At 49.1% G+C, this 13,648-nt stretch overlaps 1 protein-coding gene across 1 annotated transcript in view; it reads right to left on the reverse strand.

The window, feature by feature from the left end:
- SFRP1 (secreted frizzled related protein 1) overlaps window positions 1–7,793 on the reverse strand; it is a 43,098-nt gene extending 35,305 nt beyond the window's left edge. Inside the window, exon 1 of the mRNA XM_032774568.2 lies at window positions 6,588–7,793. Coding sequence (XP_032630459.1) covers window positions 6,588–7,131 — 544 coding nt within the window. The 5' untranslated portion in view covers window positions 7,132–7,793. The remainder of the gene's footprint in view (window positions 1–6,587) is intronic.
- Window positions 7,794–13,648: the final 5,855 nt, after the last annotated feature.

Below are 13,648 nucleotides of genomic sequence, written 5' to 3' on the forward strand. Positions count from 1 at the left end.
GATAAAAATTGAAAAAACAAATCCTTAAAAATAAACATTGACGTTATCTGTCCATATTATATAAAAAACAGCAAATTCTGCCCAGACTATTTGTGAGCTAATTGCTGATAATATCTGCCCCCAGGGATTGTCACATAGTTTCACACAAGCCATGTGGTTCTTCCTGGGAAAAGGCTGCCATCTAAAGGCAGAGCAGCACCCAGCATGCCTCGTGGAAGTTAAAGTCTTTCCGCCACATTCCTTTCAACATCTCAACCTGAGAAGCAATTAGCAGCTCTACATAAGCTTCCCTGCATGGCAGGACACAGAGCAGGGACTGTGCAATCCCCATGCTGGAAGGTGTGGTGGAGAGCAGCCAAACTAAGCTTAAACACAAATGCACACTCAGCCCCACCTCACCAGCACTAAGAGCAAGCGCCTCAGTGGTGTTTCCTAATGATAGCTGTGCTTTCTCCTCTCTGTCACACACTGTTAACAGCCACGTCTCCTTGTGCTGTGCACGTACAGCCCCTATTCTGGGGAGAAGGCTGTCACATCCCGTCGCCAGCCATCCTGATGGAGTTCACCCTGCCTGCATGTCAGGTCCCTGGTGAGGTGCAGGCCAAGGCACAGGATGTGCTATCCTATGGTTACCATTGCAACCCACAGAGAAAGGCACATGGACGCCGGCTAAGTACTCATCTCCTCATCACAGATATAAGAGTGTGAGCCTGGATAGGTCACCGTCCCGCCCTGTGCTGCCAGCTCTCCCCAGGGTTAGTAACATTTACCTGCCTGAAAGGATGGTGTGAGGATTTACATACGAGTGTTTGCACAGCTCTTGGAGATCTCCAGCTGAAAGAGGGAGAGAAGGGCTTGGCAGGACAGAGCCCCAGCACCTCTGGGCCTGGCGGTTCAGAGCCCGGCACCTCTGGGCCTGGCACGTAAGTTATGAATGTAAAAAAATTGCTTGAGCCCCCGCCCCTCTTTCATTACAAATTAAGTCCTGTGTACTGGCAATACATATTCAGAAGCTGGCACTTGGCTGGCTCCCAGGAATGGCTTGTATGGACACTGGGGGGCAGGGCAACCCCACAATGCCTGCAGGACTCAGGTGAAACAAGTTACTTATTATCTGGGCCCAGCAGGATTCCCAGGCATGTGTCTCTTAGCCCGATGATGCCCTGGGGGAGGGAGCATGCCCCTCAAGGACAAAGGGGACTCTTCAGACTCCAAGACTCCTTGCTGGGCACTTGTGAGAGTTGTCTGACTTTGAACAGTCACTAGCCCCTAGGCTGCTCAGAATAGGTTTAGTGACCAGACCGAGTCTTTCCCTGCAGCCCATGGCCCAGCTGCACTGGGCCCAGGAGGGACCCAGTACAAACTAGGGAGCAACACAACACTCGGCTCTGACGTGGGCCAACACTCAGCAGCACTGAGGCCCCGTCTGCACTCCAAAGTTAGGTCGGCCTCACTTACATCGGCATACAGCTCCTGCAGTTATTAAATCACTGGGAGGTGCACACTTGCTCCTGGTGTCGGCAGTGCACATACTCACCATGTAGCAATTGTACTGTCAGCATGGGGCATTGTGAGATGGCCCCAGAAAGCCAGTAACAGTTGCCATAAGCAACACAGTGTCTACACTGACATTGCATCAACCGTGACTCTCCAGCGCTCGGGGAGGTGGGGTTACCAAATTGGCTAGAGAGGCACTTACGTCGGCTGAAGCCAAATTTAAGTGAAGACACTTCCACAGCTAGGTCGATGCAAGACAGTTTATGCCAACCTAACCCTGTAGTCCACACCTGGCCTAAAATAACGCTCTGGGGCTGCAAAGAAATTGATGCTGGCCTGGGTTCCCAGGCTACACAGTGAGCTCAGACTACCAGAGGCATGGACAAAGCCTTGCTTGAGCATCTTCTAGCTGGTGTGAGCTGTGACTGGGCCAACATGCTGTTTTCTGCATTTGACAGCAGTTCTGTACACAACCTCAGTCTGTTCCCAGCCGGGTTTTCCCCTGCTGCCCGTTTCCTACCACTCGGCTTTCAAGCAGCCGTACTCCAGGGGCAGGAAAAGGAATGTGTAATGCTATATTAATCTGTGACTCCCCTGATGCATCCTGTAGGCCTGCAGGCTTTACTGCCTCCTACTTAAGGAGAAAGGAATTCAGCAGGTCAGCTCTTTGAGAGGCAGAACCAAATTCCAGTGCCAAGGTGTTAATGGGGGAAAATACTGAAAGAGTTCGTTCGTTTTTATTAATATGGGAGTGGGGAGCAGTGCTGGACTCTGACCTTATTTAAGTCAACAGGAAACAAGCCCCAGCACCTGAAATGTAAAGGGGCTCCAGTTCAATTTGGATTTTTCTTTTTATTAAAAAAACAAACAAAAAAAACTACCCAGAGGAGCCCAACAGCCCCACTGGTTTAGCAGCAGAAAAGCCCAGGCTGAACTGCTACACTGCAACTCACTCACCTCGGCGGTCCGTTATTAGCCCATAGCTGGGAGCTTTCTGAGGGAGCTCTGCAACTTGCTCTGCAGTAGTTATTTGCAGAAGTGTGAGGTGCTGAGACTTGCAGAAGCTCAGCACCTGCATGTATTGATCTTCAGTCCAAGGTCCAACTCTTTGCTAGGTGGTTGGGTAGGAGGCGCTGGCTGGGGAGGGGTCCCAGAGTTGCTGTAGATTAGGGAGGTGGTTGGGATTAACATGCAAATTCACTCTGCCTGTTAGCTGTTTGTTTCAAACAAATCTTAGTAAATAATGCATCTGGGAAACTGAACCCTCTTCTCTGTTTGTTAGTTATCCACAAAGAGACTGTGGTCCAGCCTCCACTGCTGTAAATCGCCCCACTGACGTCACTGCAGCTACATCAAGTGATACTAGCTGAGGATCAAGCCCTCTGATTGTTGCAAAATGTTTTCTATTTGAAACTATGTGCCTGATGCAGAAATATCCTGCAGATGGTCACACAGCAGTCACTATTTGTTATCCCTGGTGGGTGACTGGTCAGCTATGTCACATTGTAGTTTTTTCTCCAAATGGACAACTGAAACCTTACCAGCAGGAGCCAGAAAAGTGAAAGGGATTTCAAGATGGCTGCAGGAACTTTCCCAGCACGTGCCTTCACGTGAACACACTTTTGCATGGGCATCCAAAGACTCTTGCTTTCTGGGAATGTTCTTGCAAACAAACAAAATCACTTGTGTGAACATTCATGGCAAATAAGAGTGTGAATGCCATTTAACAGAGGTGTGGGTGTAGCTGAGGACTTCGGTACTTTCTTTCCACAATTTGCCCAAGCCTAGTTACTAATTTGTTCTTTTAAGTGAACTGTCAATGGATCCTGAAGCTTTTGTGATGGGCTTGTTTCTCAAGAGCTGATAGAACAGGGCCATGTCTGCACTATGGGCACTACAGAGACACTGCTATGGTGCTACAGGTTCCTATACTGATGGAAGGAGTCTTTCCATCGCTGGAGGCAATCCACCTCTTCTACTTATCCGCTTCTAGGTCGACCTAACCAGAGAACTCAGGCGTGTGAATGTTTTTCACTCCCCTGAGCACTGTAGCTATGTTGATGTAACTTTTAAGTGCAGACCTAACCTAGGTCCTTTCTGCAACCCACAGAAAAGGATTCACAAATGCTTGAAACTGGAGTTGACATCATTTATTGTAACACAGTGACTTTAATGACTACCGTGAATGGCATAATGATATTTATATTGTGGTGGCGAGCATGTTAGAAATGGTTAGAGAGACAGTTCTCATCAGCACTGCCCAGGGGAGCTGAGTTTTAAATCCAGTGTTTCTTTGAAACTATAGTTGGATGTTTCTAAAGCTATGTTCTACACCTAGCACTTTGGTCGGAAAAGCATTTGTCAGTGACAAAGAATCACCCCCACCCCCAACTGACATAAGTTACACCGACAGAAGCAGCAGCGTAGAGAAGCTCTCCTGCTAACACAGCTACCGTCGCTCGTTGGGGTGGTTTAATTATGCTGACCGGAGAGCTCTGTCCCACCAGCATAAAGCAGGTACACGGGAGACCTTACAATGGCGCAGCTGCAGCAGTACAGGGTCTCCCGTGTAGACAGAGCCTAACCATATGGGAAAGCTGAGCAGAAGCAGTTTGTTCGGAAAGATCTTCTTTCCAAGCCCTTGAAAACAGCATTGATTTTAGAAGAAGTCGGGAAGTGCTGAGTCTGGGCTGACCCAGAGCAGTGGGAATCTGTAACGATGAGCATTACCGTGAAAGCATATGGGGACAGCACTGCCCTGGGAATTCCAAGAGGCACAGAACAAGTCCTCCTACGTTCTCAGAAGACGAGAGCGCAGCTCTGCTGAGTTGCTGTAGCCTTTCAAGACAGCGATTTCACAGACTTCCTTCAAAGTAAAGCATTTTTCCAAGAGATAAAGTTGGGACAAAACCCAGCAAAAGCCTGAAAATTGGAGATTGTGCTCCACAAATCCCTGCTGTTCCCCCATGTCCTGCCCCTTGCACTCACCTCTCAGGTGGGACTCTCAGTGTACCTGGGAACTCACTTGGGCTGCCCAGCTTGCCTCGACTGTGGGTGGAGTGGTGGGTTCCCTATGGGGATGTGATAGCAGACTAAGCTTCTCTCCTCCCCAACCCTCTCATTTACTGGCCATAGCTGGACCTTACAGAGCGTATCATACCCCACATACTGCTGTCCAGACAGATTGTGTTGGCCCCACTGCACCAAGGGACCCCTGAGAGATGGCGTCTCCTCCCACATTCCTTGTCACACATTGTCACTCGGTCAGGTTAGTAACCCAAACACGGCATCACTCTGCCCTTTTCCACCTAGTGTTAAACTGAGGGCTCAGACGCGCTAATTCACAGCAGCACGGGCTATCCAGCTCCCCGTTCTCCAAGGAGTCACCCTCCCTCCTGCCAAGGAAGGTTCAGAAGATGGGAAATGCTGTGGAAGCCCCTGCTGCACTGGGTCAGTCCCATCCCTACTGAACGAAAGCACCAGAACTCTGACTCTCTGCACAAACTGAGCAGCCCCCATGTTGGCAGGGGCTGGGATTCTAGCTGTGAATGGACAGGGAGAAAGTACCTTCCACCCCCCTGCTCCCCACTCTATTAAGCACTAAGAGTTAACTGAGCTGTGCCTCTCTCTCTGCAAGTGCTCTGTGCTCTAATTTTTACAGACACTCTGAGGATGTTACTCCTTGATTCCAGACTGCGTTCATTTCCTGCCCTAGAGAATGGAAATTAAATGATAATCGGAGGATTCTGGGCAGTACAGTGTGGAAAGTAGCATAATATTATATAACCCACAGTGAGAGGAGAAACCCAGGCTGGCTGGGCAAGCGCTCTCCCTCAGCACTGAGCAGAACATAAAGTGCTTTGTTTGCCAAAGGTAACTGCATTTGAGCAGCTATAGCGAATGGCAAATTTATCTTCAGATGAACCCCAGACACACAGGGAATAAATCACTGGAATTATTCCCCTGGCTGCCACGAACTCCCTTCAAAAGCAGCTCAGGAAAACCAAGAAAGCCTGTCTCTTCCTAATGAAGCTAGAGGCACCAGAAGAAGAGCGCCGCAACCCCCTTTTAAATACATTGTCTTCATTTTTTTATATTCTCTTTCCTGGCAACCTCTGAAATATTTTTAGGATCCAGAACTGGAGAGCTAAACACCAGGTCCCGTATTTGTTTTAAAAGTTTTAAGCAACAAACCAAAGATTAGTGTAACTCAATCCATGCAAGCCCGTATAATATCAAATAGACCTACTGTCCAAGAGAATCAAACAAGCAGTTTGCCTCCGTTTTGTCCAAACAACCTGGAAGTCTGTTTAACTTACAGTAAAATTCTTGATCAGAAACGTTGCCCTGAACAAAACTCCAGCCCCAGGTCCAGGTTTACCGCCCTTACCTGAAATGAACAGGATTTGTTTTTCTAAAATACGTGTAACCTGCTGCACTGAGGCTGCTTTGTGGCATGACTGAAGCAAGCCCATCCAGCCTCAAACTTCAGCGCTGCTAGGAAAACAAGGTGTTCCTGACAGGTTTATTTTCACTGCTTCACCAGGTTAGCACAGGTTTAGACGTGTGGCCTGGGCTGTTACTATAAAATGATTCCATGAGACGTAGGAATGCGAGGAAATTACCTTTAGAACAGAGGCAGCAGCCATCCCTTTCATGTCACTGTCAATAGTGGTAGACAGGTCCCAGATATCAATACTAGGCTCCACCCTAAGAGAATCAGAACCACCAGGAAGGAGCCCAGCCCAGAGGAGAATGTTTACATGCTTAGAGGCTGATCCTGCTAGTGTTTACGATACTGAACTTCGGCAGAACGCTTGCTGCAGAGAGGGGGCACAGAGAGAAGAGTTGCTCACAAAGTGGTAGATGGGGCAAGTTCTAAAGAGAGAATGTCCCTTTGCATCCCCCCTCTAAGGCAGGAGGAGGGGCTGCTATCCTGGAGCAAAGTTCAGGTGACTCTTGCTATCGCTTCTGGAGGGAGTTCTTCTTTGGACTGGAGCTGCACCTCTCTCAGGCCAGCCTCTGCTCTGCTAGGAAAGGGGGGAAAACCAGGGGTTAGTAGGGACAAGGCCAATACCAGTGAGACTTACCTTGGGGCTTGGAAGCCTCTGTGGCATTGGGAGTGGTCATCGCAATGCAGACATCGTCCTGGGGAAACTGGTCACACTTGAGCATTTCTGGCCAGTAGAAGCCAAAGAACTGCATGACGGGCTCGCAGGAGTCACGCACGGCCTCGCAGAGCCAGCGGCAGGGATAGATGGGCCGGTCCAGGCACACAGGGGCAAACAGGGAGCAGAGGAAGACCTGAGTGCCAATGTGGCAGTTCTTGTTGAGCAAGGGCACCCAGCTGCTGGCCTGCTGCTTCACCTCGGCCATGGTCTCGTGGTCCAGCAGGTTGGGCAGGACCATCTTGTCATAGCCCACGCTGTGGCAGAGGCGCAGGTCCGCTGGGATGGCCACGCACTGCGGGGGTTTGGTGTAAAATCGCCCACTTTGGTAAGAGCCTATGTCGGACTGGAAACTCACATAGTCGTATTCATTTGCATGACTGCAAGCAAAGAGTCCGGCCGCCAAGGCCAGCAGAGCCCCAGCTCCGCTCCAGCTGGGGCCTCCTGGACTCTGGACTCTGCCCATCCTTTAAGCTGAATGAAATCAAGTTCCAGGAGCTTTCTGCTTCCTTTCCCCTCCTGGGTTGGAGGTCTGCAAGGAAATCCTCCCACCCAGTGCAAGGCAGAGGTCTGCCCTCCTTCACTTGCCTCTGAATGACTGAGCAAAGGAAGCAGCCTCTCGCCTGGTGGCTGTGCCTGGAGCACCTACTCTGAAGGCAGCAGGACTGAGAATGGCCAGAGCTCTTGTTGGAGAGGGTTTCTGAGCCTCACACACCAGCCAATCAGCACTGAGCTGCCCCTAGTGCACTCATTTATGAGTGTCAGTCACAGACTCAATTAGCCAATCACCTCCCTAGCACGGGCTCATTTGGGTATAAGCTAGATACAGGTCAACTCCCCTTAAAACAAAACCCAAAGCTGCACAACAGAGTGAACTGCATCTTCCCTGCAGGAAGCAGCAAACTTCTCGGATGCCAGCTAATGGAGAGAGCTCATGTTTTACCTTCACAGTCGCACACGCTGACTCACAAATCAACCAAGTCTTAGTTCCCTGCAGCTCCAGGCAGGCGAGCAACATGTCTGGGAGGCTTTCTGAGTGCCGTGAAACCTGCAGAGCACAAGCCCAGGAACTTTTTGCTCCTTACAGAGTCTGCTGTGCTGCAAAGTGCAGGAGTTCTCTTGTGAACGCTTTCTGAAAAGGTGAAGATATGGCAGTTCTGCAGTTAGCATTGTCCAGCGGCCCAGAGAACAGTCCATTTGTTCTTGCAGTTTGAAACCAGCACTCGGTTCCCTGCTGTCTTCCCCTAAATAATTACTACTGTACGGGACGCGGGGTGTTAGAGAGGCAAACATTAATAACACACGTTAGCTCATCAGAGCTGCTTGTATCAATCTGACAAGCCCATCACTCAAATGCACATTTGAGTCCAATTTGTTACCTAAGTGAATAGCCCTGTCAGCAATTCTCTGGGGCTGTTCAGCTCCAGAGCACCCGGCCAGGATCAGTAAATGATCCAACACCTTGTGGCGCAGGGCAGCTTTATTCCCCAGTTCCTGATGGCTGATAATTCTCCTCTCAGGAGAAGAACTCATTCTGAGGAAGCTGATTGCTAGAAGATTCCAAAAGACTTCAGTCATGGACGGGAAAGGAGAGATGCCTACATGGGAGGCTCTATGCCAGGTCCAGCTGGATTCACATGCCCCCGGGTTTGGACTTTGCAGAATAAACAATTCCAAGCAGTTGTATTTTGCAGCGATTCCCTTTGTCCCCCGGCAATGGCTGCACGTGCTGTCTCCTGGTTTCTGTGCAGGAGGGGTTAATTCAGCAATAGTTTTATATTTGCCAGCCGCCTCCAGAGAAATCCAGGGTCAGAATCGGATGTGTTAATTTGTATGACTCTTTCTATTGACTCTCCCAAGCTGTGCTGCAGTGAGACAGACTCACTGAGGGGCAGGTTTTTTAAATCAATGGGAGGCATCTATGCACAAGAGGCGCCTAGTCTGCATCTTTAGGCACCTAAATACCTTTAAAAGTCTGTCCCGAACTGTACAAGGCCTTGTGCCCTTTGCCATCAGGGAATCTAGGGTCTCTCCGAAACTCTCAGCTTTTCTGCAAACAGCATTTCCAAAGCTGCAAAGTGTTTCTGGGAACCTGGTCAGGACTCTGCAAACCTTACTTCCCGATGGATGGAGTCCAAGGAAAACTATGGTATTGGCAGAAAAAGCCAGGTTGTTTCTTAAAGCGGTATTACCCATAATGAAATTCAGCTGGGGCTTGGTGGGGGCGGCTATGTGACAGCAGCAACGTTGTGGCTTCTCTGAATCTCAGCAGCACTCTTTCCTTTCCTTTCCTCATAAAAAGGAACACAGTGGGGAAAAGTAATGTTGGTAGCCAGCAGCTTAACTCTTCTGCTGTTATGAATGGTCCCATCCCAGCGGCCTCAGGGGCAGTCCTTTGGAGTGTTCATTCTTAGGACGGTCAGAATACCTGCGCCGTTCAGAGTTTCCTGCACCTTCCCTACCAGTACTTGGTACTGGCCATTCCTGGAGAGTAGGCTGGACAGATCCCTGGGCTGGGGCACTGGGGCAGCACTCAGCCTTTTTTTTTTTGCTCCCCCCTCCTCCCCCTGGTGTCCCAATATTTTTTTCATCTCATCTGGTCACCCTAAGGTCACATGAAAAGGCAGGTCAGCTCAGTTTGCTCCCATTGTGTTTCTTCAAACCCAGCTGTGACTGTTGCTTAAAAATCACATGACTGAGAGGAGTTATCCCGAAGTGAAATGGAAAAGCCTCAGAAAGCCCCCGCACTGTCTGGATTCCCATCCCCACAGTGGGGACATCGACAGGAAATGCATCTCCTGCATCTCGGTAAGATACTGGTGGTGAGGAGGGAGAGGAAAGAAGTTTTAAAAACTAGCTGCCACCCCAACAGCACCCTTTGTCCAAGGCACCTGTGCCCACAGGATCCTTCCTGGATACCTATGTAGTTACGGCTGCAACCAGCTTCCTCCAGCCCCCAGAGCTGTTCCCACTTGTCAGACACAATACGGGGCACAGGGATCCAGGCTTCCATGACCTCATTGAACCTAGCAACAGAAATAGTCACAACCAAAGTTTCCGTTCGCCCAGAATGGGGCAGGACAGGCTGCTGAGATCATGGCACCCTGGTACACTGCTCCCAGGGCCAGACCCAAGGCTTCATTCCTAGCCTTGAAAGGCCTCTTTTGGAGATCACCTCTCTCTCTCCCCGCCTGTGACTGTATCTTCCCACCACGGTTACATTAATCAGGAGGCCAGTGGTGGGGGAGTGCAGGGAGACAGGGTCTGTGAGGGCACAGAAATATTATTTGTGCAGCGCTGTGGCTCTTTACGAAAGCTCCTTGGGCAGGGCCCTGTCTGTTGATATGGGATGGTTGTGGTATGAACAAAGGGCAAGGTGCCAAGATGGGAGCAGAGTGCCATGGCTGATCCAAGTTGGAAAGGGAGAGAGATGGAGACACTTGGTATGGGGTGTGGGAAGCTGCCACGCGCACGGAGCAGCCTGGGTGGGGAAGGGAAGGCAGATATCGAGTGTTTTACATACACACTTTTCTATGTCTCACTCACACAATTCACTGCAGGACCTTCGCTCAGCTTTAAACATACAAATGTTGGCCAGAGGACAAAGAGAAACCTCTGGTATCTCTCATTTAAAGCAGGGAGCCTGGAGAGTGGGGCCATTTTTCAGACCACTTCACTAAGTGGAGCTGGATGTAAGAACAGGCATGTGTCCCCAGGAATCATCTCTCCTGTATCCAGCTGGTCCCATCCCCTTGACAGCCAGTGATAACAGGGGTTAAACACATCTTTGTGGGAATTACACTTTCCTGGACTATTTTTTGGGGATGGCAGCTCCTTTTGTTTCCCAAGGTCTTGTTGGTTTTGTGATAATCGCTAGGACTAAGATAGAGGCTGTATTGTTTAGGGGACAAAGAGGGAAGCATGTCTTTCAAATAACTTTCGGGTTCCCAAAGGAGTGAGCTCAAAGTGACGGGTGGGAGCAGTGGCAGGGGCTAGTCACCTGGGGTATGTGAGCGTAGAAGGGCTTGGCTCTGTCAGGTCGCAGGAGTCCCCGAGGGTCACTCATCACTTCGGCCCACTGTGGCACAGGATGGAATATGTGCAGATTTGCCTCTGCATCAAATATAGCCCAGATAGTAAGACGTGCTAGGTAGCATCCTAAGCCACCTGCCCTTGCTCCGTAGGAAGGAGGCAAGTGGTCCTTCTGTTTCCAAGGGGCAGGTTATTCCTTGCATGCATCCCCTATTGCACCATCAGGGCACCAGCAGCAGCTGGCAGGAGAAAGGTGAAGCCATGTGTTGTGTAACACTACATTTAAGGTGTCCAGGAATTGCTGCCATGCTCACGTCTGGATCTAAGGAGAATGACTCCTTTAGAAAAGAAACAGCCAGAGAATCAGCAAACATCCTTCCCCAACTTGTGTGTTTCTGTTTGTCTCTGAGTGTCAGCAAAGCACTCAGAGCTCCTCAGAGACAAGAGGCTATGAATTCAGATTATTATTTTCAAACAGATGCCAATGAGACTCCACCGTGTGTCATGCTGGGAGCATGGTGCTGCAGTGAAAGCCAGCTGGGCACTGTCCATAAATCCCAGCACCCAGGAAGCACAGATTGGCTGCCCAGGACATGGTATTTTGTAATGTTAGGCATCTTCGCTCTGCGCTGCCCACATACCCACATGTCTGTGCTGGAGTTTGTGAAGGACTTTCCTCTACAATCTTACAAAGCTCCTGTTACTGCTGCTGCCTTTTGCTTAAACAGCTTGTGCCGTTTAATACAGGAACTACACCTCATTGAGAAGTAAATGCAAGAAGCTCTGCAGCCTGGAAGCGTGAAAGAGCCACTTTCACCTGAGGCTTAAGAGAAGAGAGAAGCCAGTTAGCACCACTAATGAAGTGGAGAATTCAGCAGTAAACAAGAGAAATCCTCACCACAGTGTGCCACTGGCTGCAGGAAAGAGGTATAAAGCGAAGCAGTTGGATGGAGTGAGACCTTTCCTGCTGCTCGGGGCTCAGGAAATGGCAGTGAAGCACTGATCTATGTTGCAATGAACACTGGTTGCAAAATGGAATTTCTGTCCAGCAGGAAGTCCCAACATTTCAAAACTTTGTTTTCATCCCAAATTCAGACAAAAAGTCAAAATCCTAAAATATTTCAATTCAGAAACATTGTTTCATTTTGATAGATTAATATTTCAACATTATCAAAACAAATGAAACTATACTGTCAAAATAAAAATCCCAATTCCTTCCAAGTTCTGCCTGCCAGAACTCAGCTTTTATAGCCTCTCTGACTGAAACTGTCACTAGCTCATAGCCAGATTTTACTTAAATTAAATAGATCTGTACTCAGCAGCATGGATGACACTTTCTCTTGAAATCTAATGCAAAGTCCGTACAGTCTTTGCGCTCCATCATGTTTAATATCTGCATTTACAGGCATGATACCCCTCATCAGAATTCTGGAGTAAATCAGAAACCAAAACATGTTGTGTTTGTCCATCAAAGTGTTTTTTCGTTCTTTTCCCCAACTCTGGTCTAGACCCGCTAAATTGCTTAATACACAGTATGAGGCCCCATAAGTAACAATTCTGCCCAAGAAGAACTGCTTTCCCTGGAACTCCTTCCAAGTTAGGCATTAGCTTCTCCTGCATGATGCTTACTCAGCCATTGCAGTTCATAAATATATAACCAGCTGTTTCTTAAATTACTGCATCATCTCTAATATCATCATGTAACTTTGTTTTACTGCCATTTATTGCTGGCTTGACGACAGGAGAGTGATGTATCCTCACTGCATAATGAAGTGTTTTGCAACATCCATAATTTCAACGATCTGCAGTCCTCAGCTTGTTTGTTTCTTGGAAAGTTCTGTCCAATTCAACATGTTTATTTCTGCTGGTCTGCGGTTCATCTGTTACCTTGTGCAGCTGAACCCGAGTTCTCGCTAAACGAACACGGCCATTCATAGCTCAAAGCCTGTCACACCTGCTCCAGGGACAAAAGGCTGGCCTTTCAGGAGAGTCATGGCCAAAGCTGCCATCAAATCAGCACAACAGCCCTGCTGATGGAGTCAATAGGGGCCCATTTACATTCGAACTACAGCTCAATGTGAAAACCCGCATAAAACAGGAAACAATGTGGGAGGGACAGTAAATAACATCCACCTGGGTCTGTCCTCATCACTTCAGCTTTGGAGAAACCTTTATCTGTCCTGCCATCCCCAGTTTCTATCTGTAGATCTATGTCCCATCCTGTACCTACCACTGCAGCGTCTGGCCTACTGCTGGGATAAATCTGTGGCAAACTAGTCAAGTGAGCCAACCGGGGCTCTGAGAAGCAAGTAGCATGCGACGTGCCAGCCCCACTGGGAATTCTCTCCAGCACTGCAGGCCACGTTGTTCCCCGGAGATGACCTGAGGCCCAGAGAAAGGGGGAAGAGTCTTTTGCCACTGCCCAGAGTGCAAATATGAAGCCTAGCTGGCTAGCTCTCACAACTGGCTTCCATGGACACACATTGAAAACCTGGGCATTTGCTGCACGGACTGCTGGGATTTGTGAAATCTGTTGTTACTTAATAAGGCAAATCCGGAATGCAAATGAGCCTGCAGAAATGAGGGGTCCCTGAAACACACATGAAATCCTGAGCTCTTCCCACTGACATTTTCTATAGCATGGGCCTCATAGCCAGTTTCCCCTCCACACTCCCCAGGCATGGGTTCTCTCCCCTGGTCCCAGGCTCAAGTGCCATATCACAGAATATCAGGGTTGGAAGGTACCTCAGGAAGTATCTAGTCCAATCCCCTGCTCAAAGTAGGACCGATTCCCAACTAAATCATCCCAGCCAGGGCTTTGTCAAGCCTGACCTTAAAAACCTCCAAGGAAGGAGATTCCACCACCTCCCTAGGTAACCCATTCCAGTGCTTCACCACCCTCCTAGTGAAAAAGTGTTTCCTAATATCCAACCTAAACCTCCCCCACTGCA

Source organism: Chelonoidis abingdonii, chromosome 2, assembly GCF_003597395.2.
Source record: "Chelonoidis abingdonii isolate Lonesome George chromosome 2, CheloAbing_2.0, whole genome shotgun sequence".
NCBI classification, from domain to species: Eukaryota; Metazoa; Chordata; order Testudines; family Testudinidae; genus Chelonoidis; species Chelonoidis abingdonii.